This window comes from Pocillopora verrucosa, chromosome 1 (genome assembly GCF_036669915.1).
Source record: "Pocillopora verrucosa isolate sample1 chromosome 1, ASM3666991v2, whole genome shotgun sequence".
Lineage (NCBI taxonomy): Eukaryota > Metazoa > Cnidaria > Anthozoa > Scleractinia > Pocilloporidae > Pocillopora > Pocillopora verrucosa.
The window spans coordinates 10,255,399-10,276,268 of NC_089312.1; the positions used below are offsets into that span (position 1 = coordinate 10,255,399).

At 39.3% G+C, this 20,870-nt stretch overlaps 2 protein-coding genes across 6 annotated transcripts; one reads left to right on the top strand and one right to left on the bottom strand.

The window, feature by feature from the left end:
• Window positions 1-74: 74 nt before the first annotated feature.
• On the bottom strand, window positions 75-2,311 carry LOC136281005 (uncharacterized). The gene is made up of 2 exons (XM_066167164.1): window positions 647-2,311; window positions 75-79 (listed from the first exon to the last, which is right to left on the bottom strand). The coding sequence occupies exons 1-2, from the start codon at window positions 1,878-1,880 to the stop codon at window positions 75-77; spliced, it is 1,239 nt and encodes a 412-aa protein (XP_066023261.1). The 5' UTR covers window positions 1,881-2,311.
• A 2,045-nt stretch (window positions 2,312-4,356) lies between these two features.
• LOC131795021 (smoothelin-like protein 1) lies at window positions 4,357-20,746 on the top strand. Of its 5 annotated transcripts, none has more exons than XM_066172059.1 (7): window positions 4,357-4,375; window positions 10,784-10,858; window positions 15,336-16,451; window positions 17,339-17,616; window positions 18,169-18,265; window positions 18,857-19,008; window positions 19,929-20,746. In XM_066172059.1, exons 2-7 carry the CDS (start codon window positions 10,808-10,810, stop codon window positions 20,074-20,076), a joined length of 1,842 nt encoding a protein of 613 aa, XP_066028156.1. In that variant the 5' UTR covers window positions 4,357-4,375; window positions 10,784-10,807; the 3' UTR covers window positions 20,077-20,746. The 5 variants fall into 5 exon arrangements, with proteins under 5 accessions (XP_066028156.1, XP_058968571.2, XP_058968572.2 ...); XM_059112588.2 differs by lacking the exon at window positions 4,357-4,375 and adding an exon at window positions 7,507-7,779; XM_059112589.2 differs by lacking the exon at window positions 4,357-4,375 and adding an exon at window positions 9,535-9,767.
• Window positions 20,747-20,870: the final 124 nt, after the last annotated feature.

Below are 20,870 nucleotides of genomic sequence, written 5' to 3' on the forward strand. Positions count from 1 at the left end.
AAGAGGACCAACAAAGTTTGTAAGTTTTTCACAATGTTGGTGATGAAGTTGTGTTTTTATGGACCTGGACTGTCTTAGTCTACAGAAATGCAAAAAAAAAAAAAAAAGAACTTGGCCAACATTCAGTCAAGATGGCTGAACATTCAGCTCAAGATTACATGTGCTGTAATCTAAGAAATACAGGCATCCATGAGGGGTTACCGGTCACCTCGCCACCAAGCAGACTCGCCACCAGCAAACTCGCCACCAAGGAACGATCTCGCCACCAAGCGAAGTCTTCTCGCCACCAACCACCAATAAAGAGATAAACTAGAATAAAGTAGTCGAGGAGAGTAGGATGTTCGAACGAACACAATTCAAATCGGCCGATACGTTTGTGCGCTTGTCTGTATTTAAATTATGAACGTGCTTTCGACAACATACGTTTATAAAGTTTGAGTACAAGACAAGCGAACAAACTTATCGGTTTCGAACGTGCTTTCAACAACATACGTTTATAAAGTTTGAGTACAGACAAGCGAACAAACTTATCAGTTTCGAACGTGCTTTCGACAACATACGTTTATAAAGTTTGAGTACAGACTGTCCTCGACTAATCTCTTTATTGGTGGTTGGTGGCGAGAAGACTTCGCTTGGTGGCGAGTACGTTGGTGGCGAGATCGTTCCTTGGTGGCGAGTTCGCTGGTGGCGAGTCTGCTTGGTGGCGAGGTGACTGGATACCCCATGAGGATACCAAGTGATAAGTCAACAAAGTTTTCTGCTTGAGATCTTGAACTGATTTCAGGAAAATATTCCACTGTCCAATACAAATGATCATTTATTGTAAAAATTTCATGTCCAGTGACAGAAGGCAGCTTTGCCCTTTGTACAGCAAGATATGCACCGGCAAATCTATGGGGAGATTTCATTTCTTGATCAATGGACAGAACTCCAAGGTTTGTCAAGTCGAATAGTTCTTTCCGTTGTCCATATCTGATTTCAGTACAAAATAACTCCCATATTGACTGTACGTTCGCGCATTGTATGAATTTCAAAACATTTATGTGCTCTCCTGAGTTGATTTTAAGGTGAATTTTTTCGTTGCATGTGCGAGAGAAATCCCAGAACTCCTCTGTTCCTGCAACTTCTATTTGAAGTGTGTCGAAACTTGCATACAGCCCAAACTCTTCTCTTCCAACTTGAGGCTTGCATTGTTTTCGGATGTCAGCAGTATAATTACTGTCAAACAATAACGGGAGCTTTCGTTCAGTTTGCTCCAGGTCAATGATTTGTTTCATGGCTAAGTGAGTTGCTGCAGTAATAGCGCCATGCACTGTACAACCATTGACCTTACAGAAACTTACTAAAGCCATTGTTTGTTCTTTAGTTAAGCATCGAGGTATTGCGTGCGTGGTCCGTGCCAGTGAATCACGAGCATTTGGAGGAAACTTTAATAAATATAAATTTGCCATCTTGGGTTTGCGAATCATAGCGCTTAGCTTACTGCACCACACGAACAGCGGAATATGAAGTCTTTCCAAGATATTTGGTTCAGTTAGATTCAATGTCATGCGCTCGAGTGTTGGACGAAACGCAAGAGTTTCAACTTTCATAGCCTTCCCGTTGTACAGTGCGCCCAGGAATTGCAGCAGTTTGTTTTTAAATTCAAACACAGATCGGGCATCGCAAATAATATGATGGAAAGTAAACAACAATGAATTTTTGTAGAGAATTCCTTCACCTTCGCGTGCAGTAGTCTCCCTGAGTAGTGTTACACGCCACAAAGGCCCTTTCTCAGTGTGAAATGGTGCACAATTGATATGTTCGTCAAACGTACTCATCCAGTTTTCTGAATCTACGTCCATTCTTGTTTGAAATTTCAAACTTTGCGGGTCTTCCATCTCTTCAAAATATGGCTGGTTTCAAATATGGCTGGTTCAAACTGTTACACGCATTCGCAATAAGGGGAATCGTTCGGACAACATCAGCAGGGCCGTCTTCAGATGCCCTACATCAAGTTTTATCCTCGATTCCAGCAGGAGCACAGTGTTAAGATAGCCGATGTTACTTCCGGAGGCACTCACTAAGAAGTATTCTTCAAAGGAACCAAGTCGACGAGAAAGCTTTCCAGTTGTTGTGTAAAAAATTTCGTCATCCCTCCGATGCAATAGATGGTGACGAATCAGGCACGCAATGCCCACTGCAAGAACGACTGAACAACATAAAACAAGAGGTGAAAGCGACGGGAACACTGAGATTAACATCGTCAACGATCCCATTTGAATCTCGGGTGAGATCTTATTTAGCAGTTAGAAGCGAAATAGTTTTTAACCCCCTGATATGAACTTAGCGTAGTATGTCACACCCTTTGGAGGTCATGAGATACCATGCAGGAAATCCTCACCACTTGGAGCAATCTCGAGCCCAGGGTCATTTTGGCTCCTTGTCAGCGGAATGGTCAAATTGACATTGACAACCAATTGACATTTACCTTTCGGTGAGCATACCGCTGACAAGGAGCCTAAATGACCCTGAGCTCGAGATTGAATTTCGAGATACAATTTCGGCGGACCTGAAATAATTAGTAATTCAATTGGCCGTATTTCGAATTGTTTTGGTGAAAACGTCTGTTGACTATTTACGAGCACTAAGTCAAGGGTTATTCAGAGCGACTGTATGTAAAAAACGCTTAAACCTCAATTATTTTATGCAAGTTTCCAGTTGAAGAGCGTACTTTGGTGGCTCAGAAGAAGGTGGCAAACGGGGAGTTCCAATCACACATCACGCTGAATTTTTCTAAATCACGCATCACGGAAAAAAATTTTTTTAACCAATCACACGTCACATGAAAAGGAGTGAGTACGCTAAGCTAATACTGTAAGATTTAAATCTATAACGGATGTATAATTAAAGATTATATTGCATCCAGCGTTTTTTATCCTGGAATGAATAGCGTATCACTTGACTTTCATGTTGCTTTTTGCTAGACATTGAAATAAAGACGACTTACTTGTTGAAACTAGACGCTCCGAGAGCGTTTACTCGGGCTTCGTATTGCAACATCAAATAGTACTTTACAAGTATCAAACACAGAAAAAGAGAAATTAAAGAATCAGGATATTTAATACAAGAGTTAAGCTTACGTATTTACTATTTGAGTTCATCAATAGTTTGTTGTTTGCCTCACCTTCGAAGGCTGTTCACGAAGATTTTTTATTTTTTCAATTCGACACCTGAGGTGTTCATCTGGGAGTCACAGTCATCATAGTTTGTTGTTTAATAAGTCAGTAGTCGTAGTTTTGACAGTGTTTTCGTAGTTTGAACTCATATATGGCACATTGGTTATCTCGCGAGTGCGAACTTTGCTAGTTTGGCCATGTTTCAATTTGCGGCCACCCGTGGCTCTAAGAGGCTTGCGTACGAATTGAGTAGTCGTCTACGCCACCTTTACTATTTTCACGTTACGATGTCCGGTCCCGCGTCACGCGGATAATTTGGGTTCAATCACTCGTCACCCTGCAAATTTTGGGGCCATCATGCGTAACGCAAAAACCCTTTGCCACCCTCTCAGAAGGGTCAAACACAAAAAATTTACTAGAATGCAAATCAGTTTTGCAAAAACACTATTAATTTATCAAAACTAAAATGACTTTTCCAAAGCACAACTCAACTTACTAAAACACAAATCTAACCTGTTTGTGATAAACACAACAGAACGTCAAGAAGCCAGAGCGAGTGGCATCCGAGCTCGAGATAACTATAATTAAAAAATGCAAGTACCTTTGATTGGAGAAAACTCAACCTCGTTCTCAAGACTTTTCACCTCCGCCCCCCCCCCCCCCTTCACCACTCCCTCTAACCCCATCCCAGAAATTGGAAGGATGGAGAAAGAGAAACACCAAGAAAGATCAAGAAACAGTACAATTTTGCACTTCTATGCCAAACAATGTCCCTGCTGATTCTTGAGAATCGTACATTTCATATTTCGTGGTCATTTTAGAGACCTCTATACAACGAGTAAGTCTAATAGATGACTAACAAAGCGAATTCCAAATATGGTATACAATATGGATATGTAAATGGACAGAAGCAATAAACTCCTGAAATGGATTAATGAAGTAAGAGCGCTTATGATAAAAACAAAATAGGAAAGCGCACACTCCCAAGCGTTCCCCCGCTGCTCTCCTGACACCTATTGGCTAGTAGCGGTTACGCTTGACCTTCTATCGTATTTCAGACCATAACAAGTTTAGGCATGCTCATTCGACTGAATACTTTTGCACTGGTCTGGAACATTCTCAAATGACTGAGGACGTATAACTTTGCCGCCTTTGAACCTGCATTATGAAAACATTTCTGAGAGTGTTTGAAATTCAGGATTTTCAGCGGTTTTCAGGTCAGTAAACAAATGCCTAATAAGAACATGTATTTCCAAGATTATTGAGTGCAGTGAAGTATGCGTTAACTTTTGCCTAAAACCGACGTTCTCAGAACCTTGCGTCCTTTGATTTAGTGATGACTAACTTTGGCAATGCAGATGAATGTCACAAGACACGAAGGAGGTATTATGCAACACGAAATCTTATCGTACAAATTCGAGATGATACATTCAAACCAGACGGTCTCAGAGTGGTATCTGTTTTAATTCAGTGATGATTGTTTTTTGCAAAACAAAACCATGTCACAAAAGATATAGGAAGCCTTATTAAGATTGAAAATTTAGCGCTCTAAGTAGGTTTACCGAAGGTTTGACTTCTCTGTTATAAGAAATGTTACCAGATCAAAATCATCGGAGTTTCTTCATCCATCGAAAGTAACTTTCTAAGTTGGCAAAACTTTACAATCATCGTCTTTACTCTGGTCTAGACTAAACTTGGTCACCCTAAATTGATGAAAAAACATTTCACGGTATGTCAGAAAAATTCATAGAATAATTAATCTAGCGCGGCATTTTGAACTGATCCTGACATTTCACTTTCTAATATAATTGACGCAGCTTTTCTAATATGATTTTTAAATTTCAAAAACGTCCCCTAGGAAACTCCTCCAGGCAGATACAATAGTTCTGTTTGAGTCTCTTTTAGCATTTATGAGGAAAATTATATATTCTACTTGATGGTCTATTTTTAAAAGTTGTATCGATTTCTTTCCTGTTTTAGTATTAATTAAGAATTACAAATAGAGACGTGGCTTATATGCAAATGATGATATTTACTGAAACGAGAACTTTTTTGCGTTAGATTTTATTTATGTTTTTCCCCGAGGCAAAAGATCAACTGTGAGAGTCAAATTTAACAAAAACAAACCCACTTTCTAAGAAAATGTGGGCGATTTTGTATCATGAACCCTTCGGACGAATGAAGCTTTTATCTCGCGCTCCTAGATTCTCTGTCGTCTCGCAAAGCAAAACGGGATGTGTTGTTTTGACTCAATCCGTCGTGAGCCTATATCTGCATCCGTTATATCATCTCACCTACGTCTGATGATAATTTTCAATGCGCTCTTGTAAGCAAATTTTATAACATGATGCGATAGAGCTTCATGTCAGCTTACCGTGTTTTAAGTCTAAAAATGGAGTATAAAGCAAAATTTTGGCCTGAAATCAAACCTTCAAGAGGTGACATTAAAGCTAACTATCTCTTATCTCAAGACAACCGTCGGTTTTAAGTGGCTCTTGACTTGAGGGGGCACTGTGATATTCGCTCGTATATCATCCTCGTCTCTATTTCGAGACTCTTCAAGCTCACCAAGCAAATTTTACCAAAATGGTTCAGTTAATCGAATTGAAACCCTAAAAATTCTAATCCAAAACGGTCTGCGTTAGTCCTTACCAATCTTTGAAAAACCGCTCCACATTCGATCACGTGACGCGTTGAATGGACCAGAAATTCCGCTTACACCGTATCAGCGAAATACAATCGGAGAGGCCGAAGAGTTTCCGATTTGTGATGGCCGAGGGAAAGGCCGGAATAGCTGAGGTCGAATGGCGCTATCTAACGGAAGCGTACTCAAGATATTGCACATCTAGAAGAGGGAACACTTGAATGCTAAATGAGGGTCATGTATCTGTTATCAGAAGTTATTAAACCATTCATTTTATGTCGTTCACACCCCATCGCCATTGCGGAAAACTACGAACTTCCCGGCAACGAGTCGTGAAATTTTGCATTCTTGCCGATCGGGCGGTGCGGGCGATGTCAACGCCAGAGTCATAGCTTTTATCTTTTTTCATCTCTAAAGCCAAAAAAACTGGAATTCAATTAGCTAGGAATCCTCTTCTGATTTAACTGTTGATGACAAATCAAGAGAATGTAACTGGCAGTTTATATTCTTTTGCGATAAATATAAGCCTTTGTTTAAAAAAAAAAAAAAAAACAGATATATGTTTTCGTCCTGTTACACGCTTTGACCGAAAAAAATTCTGTGATCTCATGTGGAGTTGACTGTACCTCACGCCCTCGGATTTCGCGTTCTGATGCCCTACCACAAAACTCTATTGTGAGTTAAGCCATCACCAGGTTCATATCTGTTAACTGAGTTGATAATATAAATCGGCCACCGTAAAATGATTTTCTAAAGCTGACGTTACAAGTGTTAACGAATAATAGAATAATTAGGAGGTAGCCGATGAAAGAACGAAACATGTTTTGTTTCCTTTATAATTCCCTAACAGGAGAGCTTTGACAATGACTTTCTGTTCTCTATTTTTAACTAAGTATTACCACATACTTGGATGTCGGAAAGTTGTATCATATGAGACGGAAACCACCGATTTCCAAAACGAAAATCCGACTTTCCACGCACTGTTGAGTAAGTTTCAAAGACTTCTTTAGTTCGCGCCATTAAAAAATTCTTATGCGCTCAAACGTCAACCCTAATTACAGTTCAAAAACACCGAAAATCTGCTCTTTAAGTGATCAATTCCGTTAGATACGCACTATGGCTCATTCCGGTTCGTTAGCGGAGACTGTGAAAGGTTGTACGGTAATCTATTACGCCAACGTGAACAAACAACAATTAAGCGACACACACTAGCTGGCTGTTCAAACGATTTTTATGAGATAATAGTTTGATAAAAGCTGTTTTTTTTTTTCAACTCGGTATTTTTTAAGCCTAGTCGTATATCTGGCAGAAACTGTTATCAGATATGTAACTGGCCAAATCTTATCGCAGTCGCGTTAGGAAGCATTTTCCAGTCTTCACCCAGTGCATGCAAACAATTTTTCCAATGCTATAAAGTCTTCCATCTAATTTCCCTCGTGAAATTCAAAGAACCACGCATCAATATTATACTGTCGTCTTAAAATAACTGGTTGGTCAAGTGGAAAGATCTCAATTCCAGAACAGATTACCTCCCTCTGTCATTAGCGGTCGACCAAAGACAAGTAGAAACCCCAGCTAGATATCAACTTGGCGGCGAAGGGTCCGATATCAGCTTTGATACCTATTCAGCCTAAGGTTTTATTTTACCACAAAGTCAATTAGTCTAAAAACGCAAAATTTCGTGATCTATCTCAAACGGATTGTTGTTTATTGAGGTCGTTTAGGTCTTTTGTCAACATTTCCAGCGCGTTCGTAATAGCCTACGTGACGTTCCGGGGGTTTCAGTCGTCGGTTTGGCAAATTGGTTCAGGAAATCACTCCCGCCTATGGGTTCCTTGTACGCGAACGCTACAGCTTTCTGGCACTGAAAAGATTTATCATTATAATGTAATTTTCTAGAGGTGATCTAAACGTTTGAGTCCACAAAACACTTAAAGAAAACGTCATTTTAAGGCAACGAAATGAAAGAAATTTGAGGTAAGTTCAACAGCTATAAATGAACAGCGAAGGTGTAACTTTTGTTTAAAGCTGAAAGGGGAAAATAATGTCGAATCGTTTTTAATTACACACTTGAGTTGAAGACATGCATTTTTTGGATGGACTTTCTTGTAATGGGCTTACATTTAAAACGTTTCGTTTGTTTTCAAGGCTTTTCTTGTGAATACAGCATAACGACTTGACAATTTTATTTCAAAACTGAATATCACTGAAGAATACGATCCAAGTTGACAAAAAGGGAGTTTTAGGTAGTTATTCAGATCAGTTGGAAAACTTTTTGTGGGTTCTGACATGAAAGTAGGAAACGGTTAATATGCGTGTAAAGAAAACATCATGCCATTAAAACACGACTACAAAAAACTACAAACAAACAAAACGTGACCTCGATCAACTTTTTGTTTGCTCCACTTATGGCTTACCAATTCGAACGCACGAGAAATGTTAATGAGGGCTGATGCTATGAGTTATCGCAGGCCGGGGTTATATTAAGCGTTATAGGTCCTGCATGCGAATTAAAAATACGTCGAAAAAATGCCGGCTAAAGGCCTACCTCACCAGGAAGTGTAGACTGCTAGATCTAAACAGGAGTGCGTATAAATAATCTGTTATTTTTTTTTTCATATAATATTTGACAGGACTGTAAAAAAAATGAAGTTCAGAAATGTTGATGGTAGGCGGTGTTCAGCACTGACATGACCCCTTCCGGTTGACCTCGAGTAAACAAGCTACTTTAGGATCAACACCCTGGTGTTGTTTCTCTTGAAAAGGCTTAAGCTGTTTTAAGACAAAGAAACAAAGAAGACGTTTGTAGTTTACGTTAAGCAAATGTGGAAAGTTTTAAATCCCTCTCACCAAAATCAAACTATCCCTGGCTTAAATCATGCAATTTTGCAAGAGAAAGACGACTACATCATGGGTCTTCTAAGCGTATTTTATCGTGAGAAACGTGTATTTTTTTACATTTTTTGCCTTCAACCTTAGACGCCGAGGGCGAAATATGCATTAATTGCCAAAGTTTGTTCTCTGTTCGACGTCGATAAGTATTGTTGAAAGATCACCTTCTCATAATCATGTCATCAGTTAATTGCGGATGCAACGTGTAGCTGTTCTGGAAAAAGTTTCCTAAATAGTCATCCTTTACAGCTCACACAAGTTATGCAAGAAACTTGGTCGATGTCAACGATGCAGAGTAATCTAAGACACAGAGATGAGTATCAACTCGTACCTCGAATTACAACTTATAGAGTTCTCACTGCTTCAGCTGAAAATCCTAATAACGACTTATCATAACTATATTTCTAAACAAACATTGGTGCTTCCGTCCTCCTCCGGCAAAAATGTTGCGTCCAAGCCATCGGATGCCTGATCCTGAATCGCTCATTTTGGAACGATTTTAAAGTATTGTTTTTTTCAGACTGTTTTCTGCCAGGGCATGTACGTCGATCTGCTGCTTTCATTGACTCCATTCGGCGATACATAAATACCTGAAATATCTTTTTGCAGATTATTGACACAATCTCAAAAAACCCAGATCATATATAAAGTTATCTTTCAGCGCCACGTCTAGCCTTACAAGGGAATCAAACGATTCTTCCGCTTTCAATTACGATGAAATTTTTTTCCAGCAGGACATGGCGCTATTTTATCGTGAAATGTCCAACGGTATTTTATCATGTAATGACAGGCTTTCTTTGCTCTGTCCGACTTCGTGTCTCGTGGATTTTTTCCCATGAAGTAACATGAAAAGAGGTCACTTTTAAGCCGCTTTCACTTGAAAATCACCATCAAAAATCTTAAGTCTGCCGATTAACTCTCAGTTGGTCAGAGGGTCTCCAGAGTTTCTCATCAGAGTTTCACCTCCTTTCCTTGTATGTGTGAAAGCCGGTATTGTCAAAATAAAAAAACAAGAAAGAGAGAAAAACATACTTTTTACTGACGTGATCTGGAGCAGTTGAAACCGGCTGAAGGTAGGAACTCTGGAATTTTTTTCCCTAATTTTTAAGATTAAATATGGTCAAACCGCACCTTCATGCGTAAAAACTGCCTCTTGCTACAAAAAAAAAAAAAGACCGAGCAAAATTGGACTCTTTTGGTCGTTGTGTTTGCTTTTTTGCGTTGAAAGTCTTAACTCCTGCGGTGGTTAGCCTTGTACGAGCGGAAATAAGCTCTTGGGACTAACTTCGTGCAGCTAAAATCCTCTGCTGGCAACTGCACTAAGAGGGTTCAACCATCCTAAACAACTTCTATCTTAAGTGGTTAAGATAAGTTCTCTTTGTATTCATATCAAAATTTTCACGGAAGGTTAATCACCTCCTCCATGGTTCTCAGACAATAATTGTTGATGCATTCTCTCGATGCGCAAGAAGAACAAGGCGTCTTTCATGAGTACTAATTTACGTCGATGTCCTCTATACTTTTCTTCTGGCAACGCACACAGCACATTTTAATTGGATCATTTGCGGCCACCAGCAGTCGCCAAACGCAAGGTCACCGCTGACGCTTTATCATCAAGGTCACCATCAACTACCTTGAATTTTATATCTGACATGTGTCCAAATACAAATGGACAAAGAAATAATTTCGAGTCCTCCTTAACAAATAACGATCTTTCGTGCAATCACCACTAAGCCAACAACAAACTGTGATCTTAAGTCGAGATTAAGTTGAACAGATCAACAGAATTACTGACAATAACGCGTGTGCTTTCCACAAAAACCTTAAAACACTTGCGTTACAGCGACGAAAGATTGAGTTTATTTTTTGACGTCATCAGACGTCAACATTTTTCATTTGTGTACCGTGTTGTATTCTTTTGTCCCCTCAATCACACGACACAGGAAAAACAAACAAGCGTCTTGATTTGCATTCTGGTAATAGCTTAATTCAACTCTCCATCTGATAATACGTATAATAGAGCATGTGAGTTGCGGGAAGCGGGCTAATATTCAGACAGCTGTTACTCATACTCCGCTTTCTCGAACAGGGGTCAACATCGAAGGACATCAATATGGCCACACTTGAGCAACTAAACCACCAAGAATCCCTTCTCAAGCAAAAAGTAAGTGCAATTCCTTTGTGTTAGCAGTAGTCAATCGTTCGTGTGGCTGAGAATATTTATATGTACTGATATCGATGGCTACAGGCGATCAACAAGACCTGATATATAAACTTCCAAATTTCTTGTTTAGAACAGGGCATCGTCAGAACCGCGTGAGTTGCAACGAAATTTGGCAGAATATTTCCACGAAACCATGTGCTGACTTATATTGAAGGAAATTTAAGTCGAGCTACTTTGTCGAGGGTTTATACTTGACTGCACATTACTGAGTTGGAGGCCTTAGCCGCAATTAGGGTAAAAAGCATACCATTGTATCAAAATATGTTATGTGCATAAATACCATATTTCATTGAGAACGTAGCTCTCAGCAATGTTAGTCTGTATTTTGCGTTATTGTCCAGTGAGGCTTTATAACACCGTCTTCCGATAACCACTATCTATTAAGGTTACTCTAAACAAAACGGACACGAAATAAACTTTAAAGCGCCGCACTACAAGCGGTACTCGCATCGCTGGATTGCCATGACTGCCACCATTCCGTTAGATCGTGTTTCATCGTTCTGTGAACTTCTGTTTTCTCCGGTGAAGAATACTGAGACCCTGGTGACAAAACATGATAATGGTTCAGAGCAAATGCTGACCCACGCTGCGAAGCAGTTATTTAGATTAACATACGACCTACATTGCATGTGATATAAAATGAATTATCTTTTACTACCAGTTTCGTATGGATCGAGTGTCGTTACACTGCAGTGCGAGTTATTTGAATTGATGTTATCGTTTAGTTTTGCTAGTATTTCTTTTAATCAAAGGAATCAAGGTTTATCGCTTAATTAGGCTCATCTCAATGTAATTGTGCAAATGTTGATTGTTCATTTTAAATTTCACAGTTTTTTCTTCACCCCAAAGTTTCCATGTCTTCTTTGCATTACAGTGCAATCCGATTAAATATTAGAGTCGACGCCTCGGTAGAATTCTCTAATCCAAATTGACCTTGGTGTGGTACTTTCAGACGGTTACCGGTCTACGCGGCTTCGGTGAAAAATTCCATCGCAAGAGGTTGAACTCATTGTATGGTTAAGTGTCACTTAGGAATCGAATATTAAACCGCGTCAATTTGCATTATAAATTACCACGCGTATTGTGTGCGCTTTGTATTGAAAATGTCTCAAACAAGAAATGTTTTCAGTCTAATTGGCGCATCTATCATTTGGTGAATTTTGCATCAGATAACGTTTAATAATTTGAAGAACTCGCTTCTATGCTCTCTGGAACACTCGTTATGCAATCTTGATCTTTGTCTTGAGGAAAAAAGCGCCTTTGTCGAGAAATCATTTAGGATTTTATTGAAATGCGCTCATTTTGCGCAACACGCAATGACGGATAAATGAACTATTTTTGAAAATGCGAGCTAATCAAAGGAAGAATAAATAACAATGCTTGAAATTTTTGTCAAGTGCCTACATCAGGAATCTTTAGAGAATAAAATGCTGCAGGGTATATATAACAGCATGTTGGATTTGGATTAAAAAAAACTAAATTGAAAACCTCGAAAAGATTTCGCAGCCTTGAAAAACAGACGACTGCCTTTCTTACATACAGTTTATTTACTTTTAGCAGAATAATGTTTACTTCTTGCTGGGTCCTCGTTAGGAAGTTTAAAAAAATATATATGGGTGTGTAATAACTACTTGTTTTGACCGCTGTGAATGATGTAAAAACCTAAGTGTGTTTGGAACTGCTGTGGTCAGGCTTGACTGCTGGGGTTGAATAAAAGAGTGCCATAGACCCCCGCAGTTGCTTCAAAATCACATACCGCATTATACTTCAATATACTCGCTAAAGGAACGATTTACTGGAGTGTGACGAAGTTGCGTCTGCGAAAACTCTCTTAAACACTAAACAACATTAAAGATAATCACGGAATCCGATTGACCAATATATTCCTAATTATTTTTCACTGAAACGTGTTTATTTTGCATCTTTGTGCCATTGCATTTATTACATGGTTCAAGTCTTATTTAAGATATATCTAATTAATATAATTTGAGATATTACTTATAAAGCATTATAATTCGTTTATTTCCCAATAATCCGTGATATGGTATATTATTTCGTATAATCTCTCTTCAAAGCTCGTCTCTGACTAATCCTTCCTTTTCTTGACCATTAAAGGCAATAAAATATTTTTGAGACACACTGATTTCACATTAATAGAAATATTTTTTTACCGTCGTTACCTCTGAAGCTAACCTTTGTAGATCATCACGAAACTCCTGCGAAACCATTGCAATACTGCACCAAATTGGAATCGCCAAGGACACTTTTTGCCCGAGAAACCTCTCAACTCTCTTTTAAAAGTTTGCAAAAACTCTTCGATTGATGTCGGTGAAAAATATATTTTTATACAAATTTAATGAACAGGTCGTCACTTAAATTCTTGGGAATATTCTGTAACTGATCTCATTGTAAAGTCAACTTCTAGAACCATCGGAGAATTGGTGCAACTAAAACTATTGGTTATCAAGCGAAAGAATAGGCTGGCAAACGGTAATATGAATGATAACTATATTTTGATAAAGATTAGCACAAGTCAGTCTGGTTGTAATAAGGTACTTCGAGCATTATTCTGAACTGATCTTGATCGTATCGCACATGTGGGGCCCTTCTCACGTGGAATTCTATGTAATAGTCACTGTCGACTGTAATAGGTAATCATGTCAAAGAAATTTGCTGTCAGCACCAAGAGAGCGAAACGTGTTCGTAGCATTGCTCCGCAACTTCTCTCTTAAGAGAGCATTTTTACCGTAGTTAGTGAAATTTGGAAAGGTTTCGAACTCTTGAAGATTTTGTCCGGTAGAGTTTAGATCAATAAATTGGTGCTACTGTAATGAAAACATAACAGCTCGGAGAGGTTGTTGGTTTTGAGAAAAAATGGCGCTGTGGCTAAATGCGAGTTGACATGTAAATGTTTATTTATAAATTCTCGATATCTGGGTAAGACAATTTTCCGAGAGTGATCAACTCAATGATCAACATTGCTTCGTTTCATCAGAAATGTTGTGTGCTATTTTCATTTCGGTGCTAAACTTAGTACTTAATACATGTCAGAGCGTCAGTTCACCAATTTACCACGGGACATTACTGGAATTCAAGCAATTAGGAGTATTTTGGAAATTATAACGGAAACATTTTAACTATTTTTGGTGATTAACATCACGCTTAACTGGAAAGAAGTAATCTGTCTTTCCGAGAGAAGAAAAATCAGTTCTGGCAGAACAGGTTCTGATAAACTACGCTGGAACAACACTTCTTAAGGACTGGGAATATCATCAAATGTTGTAAAATAACGGGTTTGGGAAGTTTCGAGAGGAAGTTTTGATTCAAAGAGGTTTTTAGGTAGCTCCTGGGGTGTATTAAAACTGACAGTTTAGCAGACCTCCGTTGTAGCTTTCAAAACGCGCAGGTGAATTACGTTTTGTGGCCAAAAATGTTTAAATTTCTCCTCTCACGTCGAACTCTATGCTGTTACAACAATCTGGAAATTTTCACCTTGAATCCTAAGGTATGAAGAAAGCGCCAGGAACGATACATAAATATTAGCTTCGAATAGGGTCCTTAAATCCTTTAACCCCTAAGAGTGACTGGCATCCAATTTCTCCTCGCAATATCGTCTCTGAATCAAGCAGTAAGGCCACGAGAATAAAGGAAATTATCTCTAACTAAAGAAGCTCTTGATTGTTAAACAAATTCTCCTTGTCAATACCATAAGAAATGTCTAGAAAAAAGTATAGAGAATATGCCTACTGGTGTTGGGGTGTAAAGGACTAACCTTTAACTCCCACGATCTCGTCCCATGATTGTCAATTCTCCTCATTAGCTGCTACATATTTCCTTGTGACGTAGTTACGAGAACTTTGTTTTAGATCAAGGTAACAACTTCTACCTGATCAAACTGAGTATCCGTATCACCTGTTTGTTGAATAATTAACATTTATTCCATAAGCGCGAGTTGGATTTGAGATAAATGGCCAACAAGGCGTGTAGCGTCGAGTTATCTCTAGCCAATTTCGTATTCATTAAGTGCGAATGGAATAATTGATTCACTAAATTTCATGAAATCCTGGACGTATCGATATTTGGAGCTTTTTTTCTGCTCCAAAACAGTTGGCGAAATGCGTTTCCATGTAAGGTGACTTGGAAAATGAGCTGATAACCGGAGTCGAGTGAACCAATCATAACACTAGAAATGCAATATTTGGAGTATGGATATTTTAGGGAGAAGTCGAGGAGTATATGCAAACACTTTAAATGTAAATGCACAGCTCAGTTACCTCCAGAAATACGTGATTCTTACAGAGTTTGGTAGGTTTACCGAAATTTGTTTTTATTTTATATGGCCACGAAAGGCCAAATAATTTTCCACAAGAAAGTGCTGATTAACACATCAATCCATTGTTGTTGTTTTTTTTTGCAGCTCGAAGGAACAAAAAATATCACAGAACGAAGGAAACTCCGAGCGGAATTGCGATCTGTGAGGGACCAGAAAGAACAATTGACAGATGTTAATGCCAACGACACGAGAACAACTACCATGTCGTCAAAATTTACTATGTCCGTGAATAGCACAGAAAAAAGGAAGTACGAAGAAAGAACCGTACGCGTTAACAGAGAAGAAAGTCCTGCCAGGAAAGAAAACGTTGCCCCACAACAGCCCAGAAGTGCACGAAGCACGTTTAGTTTCAAAATGACAGATAAAGACGAAGACAAAAGCGAAAGCCGCCAGACGGAAAGTAGCTCATGGAGACGTCAGACCAATCATGTGAAATCCAGCGTTGACGAGAAACGACCGCGGAAAGACCAAGACCTCAACAACAACACTGATGTGAAAAAGGCCGACAAAGAAACAGAAGTTCCGAAAAGAGTCTCGCGGAGGTCATCTTTGGCAGAATTGTTCAAAATTGAACATGAAGGGAAAAACAGAGAGCCAAAACCTACAAATCCTACCCCACCCCCACAAGCGACAGTATCCTCGTCACCAATGCTCAAGCGTATGCCTATGGAAACTCATCAGGATACGAAGACCAAGCAAGACTTGTTACAGAATCTAGGGCGGCTTCGTGGCCGGCGAAGGTCTGTTCGTGAGATCGAGAGGAAGGAGGAATTGGAAGGGTTGATGTACGTAAAGAGTGGCGACACAGTTAAACTAGTGAACACCTCACAAGGCGATGAGCAGGTTAAAGAACAGAGAAAGGTTCGGCGCTCCTCGCGGAAAGAGAGCCATGAAAAGCTGAAGGTCGATGGAAACACTATCAGCAACCGCAACGAAACGGAATTATCGGCTATCCAGGAGAGCCCGCGATCTCCAAACGCAAAGAAACGATTTGGATTTGGCGATGAAGACAACGCAGCTCCAAAGAGGCTGGAAACTCCCCTTCAGAAAGAGGAAGCTCCCAAGGCCAGAATTTGGCAACCCCCTCCACGCGCCAATACAAATGCGGAATCCAACCGCCCTGGAAGGCAGTGGTCTGATCCAGGCTCTCAGCGGGTTGGGCCTCCCAGGCCTAATTCATTCTTACCACCTAAAGCTAATGTAAGTTGCTATGTTTTGGATTTTTTTGAGACGGTTTTTTTTCGCCCTCTTAATGTATGAATAGGGACCAACATTAGCCTCTTTTAAGTTAAAATTTACCGTCGGCTTGGAGATTTACAAACTAAAGTTTTGAAGTATTCCTGGATAATAGCGCACTGTCAAACTTTAGTAATGTAAGACTTCAGCCGAGAAGACTTCTTATTACAGTATTTTAAGTTGTTTTTTCCCAAGCGTGCGAACAGGCCAACACAATAAGCGCGTGGCAAGAGTGTTTCTCCGCCCGCGAGAAAGTACGAGGCCTTGAGAACGCGTGACTGCGAAAGATTTTCAAGAGGTCTAGTACTAATAATGAGGGACTATTAGTGCCAAACCCCTGGACTCGTCTCAAGTCTTTCCCGCGGGCATAGAAACGCACGGTCTGAAGCGCTTATAATAAGGGCCTGATCGCAATTTTGCTGAGTTAAAAAGCAAACGTTGAAATCAGTGATAACAATAGCAGTAGTAATAGTGTTGTTGTTGATGATGATGAAAGCCGATACCTGCGGGCTTACTATAGATTCTCAGGCAAATAAGGCTAAAATCGTTATTCAGGGTGTTTCCAAAACGGTGCTGTGTTGCTTTGGTGACATATTGCATCGAGGAATAGAACTTATATTGTACAACGATCACTGAGAACTGGCGTCATGGAGTTCATTTTAGGAGCAAATGCTGAAAAGGTCTGATCAGATTCTTCGAACAATGGGAACCGAAACAAAAGGAAATCGCTTTTAATAATCTGAAAAAAATTAAAGTTACAGAAGTTAAAGAATAAAAACTGGGCCAAAGAGATGTTCACCTTATGTGTTTTTGTTGTTTTTTTTTAACGTCGATTTTTTTTGTTCACGCAGGAGCCTCCTAAGTTTGGACGGCCAGGAGGAGGAGGAGGTGGCGGAATGGGCTCGGTGAAAGATCGTATGGCCTTCTTTAGAAAAGCTGCCGAGGACGAGAAAAAAGCAAAGGAGAAACAGTTCGTAGCTAAATCCCCAACAGCGCCTGTCAACAGGTTTACTGCCCCTTCACCCACCAGTCCTTCAGCCCCGTCACAAACAACGACGACGCCTGCCACCACTCCAACAAGCCTAACAGAAAAAGTCTCCCTTAAGAAGGCTCCGGATCCGAACAAGGCGTACGTAGGAACGTTTGATTACTTTACAATTGAGGAAGGGGATGGGAACGTTTGAAACCTTTACCACTCACAGTGCTACTGATTTAAAGTACATTAATACATTTCAGACGGCCTAAAAGTCGAGCTTTGACAAACGCAATTCGGTGATTTTGTAGTGATACTGAGATCTTCTCTTAACTTAGGGCCTAGGTTTGGATGTTTATTGCGCACCATTAGTGGGTCGTTTTCGAGTATGCATCGTCGTCGTTCTACTTCCGTATTTACATTTCAGAACATTTTCGCGGTTTGGTCGCAACGTCTGCCAAATTAAATCTGTGTCCAACTGCAGTGCTTGCATAACCTAACGTACATAATTGGTGGTAGTGAATAAGTCGAAATTTTACTCTGGACGTGTATTTTTGGCGCTTTTTTAACGGCTATTTCAATTGGAAAACCAACAAATTTAAGGTTTTGCATTTCGAAACCTGTTTTACCCTTATACCATTCCTTGTAGTGCTTGAGGATATGAAATATTCATGTGAGTGTTTTTTTTTTGTGTGTGTTCTCTGCCAGTCCACGAGAGTTAAAAAAGAAACCTCAACTCAAAAGACAGATGTCAGTATCTTCGTTGATTTTGACGTGGTGTAAAGATGTCACGCAAGAATACGAGGTAAGAAGAGGCCGTAGTTCGCTTCAATAGTGTCACTCAAGATACATTGAAGGGGAAAGAAAGGCTTTTTGTAACCGGAAAAGTACCACTACAAAATATTTCAATGTGCATCTCCATTTGAAATCTTGAAGGAGGAGCTAGTCAAACAATCAGACCAGCATCTGTATGTGAACCACCCAGTGTTGTTTACGTCATTAACATGTGCGGCCAGGTTATTGAGTTATTTTCAAAATAGCGGCGTCCATAAAAGAATTTTGCGCATATTTGAAAATAGTTTTTGATCTGATTTTGAGCTCTACGGGACATCCGAAGCGGTAAGTTTAAACAAAATAAAACATATGGTGTTTGAAGCGCGCTCAGCTTTCTTTTAAAAGAACAATGAGAAAGTATTCAATGGTGCATTCAAGTCCCAGGTTCTCGCATTTTAGGAAATTTTCAAATTCATAATTTTCAATCCGTTCTAATCTTCTCCATCTTAAGCTATCTGTGTTCCTTCTGGTTTATTACCGCCTCGATTGCGTTTTCTCTATCTCACCGAACTAACATTGTGAAATCTTCAATAACAAGTAATTTTTGTTTGTTGTTTTCCAGGGAGTAAACATTACAAACTTCAGCGGAGCTTTTAGTAATGGTTTAGCGTTTTGTGCTTTGATCCATAAATTTAACCCAGACAAGTTTGACTACAACTCGCTATCCGCTGAAAATAGAGAATACAACTTTAAGCTGGCTTTCGAAACTGGAACGTAAGTTTTAACCTGTTATTCCGTAACATCAGTAAGCATATTCTCCATACTGTTCACTATATATTTCCTGAGGTGCTACACGGAGAATTTGTTCAACAGTCAAAAGCATCTTTAGAAACTGAAAAGTTCAAGAAAATATTTTAGTGCGAAAGAGGGTTAGCACAAATATTTTATCAAAGAAGTCATCATGCATAAGAAATGATGTGTGTTTTCGTTCAAGAATGAAAAAAAAAATCGCACTCACTTTTCTTTGTTCCCCCTAAAATTGTCTTAAAAAAGCCTTTTCTGTCGCTAGAATAGATCACTCACCGTGGAACGCACCAATGTTATGACTTCAGGTCGTGCAGCATATGAAAATACTTAAGACATAACATTATTAACTTGGTTACTTTTTGTCAGTGAACAATTTCGGATCATTAACTTTATTTTTGTCATCTGTCTTGTGTAGTCTTGTCATTTTATTCGCCAAATTCGGGAAAGGGTGCCATAGTCTTTTATCCAGGCTTCCCACGGTCAAACGGCTTAAGACCTCACGCATTAGCAAGATTCAAAGTGTTTTATAAGCAGCCAATCAGACAGCCGAAAACGCCTAAATGGCGGTGGCCTGCGATCATTATTAGCGCTGTAGGACGCTGGTTTCGCCGCCCGTAGGAAGATTGGAGACAAGTCGGGGATAGGTTTGCCGAAAGTCTGGCATTAATAGCGAGGGGCTACAAGGACGCTATTGTTCTTTTCATTATACGCAATGCTAGATCTCTTGTAAACCTTTCGCCGGTTCGCGTGTCTCAAGGTCGCACAATTTTCCGCGAGCGAAGAAACGCCCTTGCTGAAGCGCTAATAATGAGGAGCTGCTCGCGAGCTATAATCGTGGCTGATTATTTAGTAATCAATTGTTTTTTTGTGTGTGTTTCTTTTCTCAGTTCTGTTGGGATACCTGCTCTCCTCGACGTCGAAGATATGGTTCGTCTCAAAAAACCGGAACCGCGCAGTGTCCAGTGTTACGTTCAAATGATATTTAGTAAATATCGACCAAAAGACATGGACATGTCTAATCTTATTATAGCTTGAATATCATTGTTAGAAATCAGTTCAATTGAATTTTGTAAAGCAGTAGGAAGTTATGTGTTATGGAGGTGCGAAAGTTTTTTTTTTTTGTCAGCATATCTCGTTCAGTGGACGTTTAGGCTTAATTGTGAATTTCAATCTGCTTTGTAGGAATTTTCTACTGATTTTCTTCTACTAATTTAATTATTTTGGCGTTCGCATTGCACTGGCTATCACTACATTTAAAGCTCGAAAGAAAAACACTCTTTTTACCGCCAATCAAACATGATAGCAGTGTAGACTACTGCTGTTTTAGTAATCTTACAAGTCTTGTACAACTGAACGGTATAAAGGCTCAAATTGAATGATCGGAATTGAACCCAGTTTCTTTACAACTCTTTTGAGCCCCTGAAACTTTGGGGTCTGGGGAAAAAAACAAATTAAGCAACAGAGACATTTATCTGGGTCGAATTTTGGGAAAATATCTATATCATACGAGATAATATTCATTCATTATTAAGATACATGAAGTTTGAAGCTGCCGGGTGCAAATAAGACATCATGTATTTATAGAGTGTACAAGAAACGCCTGTTTGTTTGGCATTTCAAATAATTTGAAAAAATTGATACAGTAGGTTTAGGTAGAGTTATTTTTTCTACAATTGTGCGATTGCGATTTTGTCAAGTAAAGAATTTTATTCAAAAGAATTGACTTTTACCTAAAAGTTGTCATTGTTTTATTGTTAGTTTTTTTTATTTTATCTGGGAGTCAATTGTTTTCCGTGTGGGTCAGAATAAGTTGAGAAGTGATGGCCAGC

Bases quoted from the DNA above. Each gene is read 5' to 3' on its own strand.
- LOC136281005 (XM_066167164.1), bottom strand. From the start codon at position 1,880: ATGGAAGACCCGCAAAGTTTGAAATTTCAAACAAGAATGGACGTAGAT.
- LOC131795021 (XM_066172059.1), top strand. From the start codon at position 10,808: ATGGCCACACTTGAGCAACTAAACCACCAAGAATCCCTTCTCAAGCAA. The intron at 18,266-18,856 runs GTAAGAAGAGGC...GTTGTTTTCCAG, and splicing joins ATGTCACGCAAGAATACGAG to GGAGTAAACATTACAAACTT. The intron at 19,009-19,928 runs GTAAGTTTTAAC...TTCTTTTCTCAG, and splicing joins CTGGCTTTCGAAACTGGAAC to TTCTGTTGGGATACCTGCTC.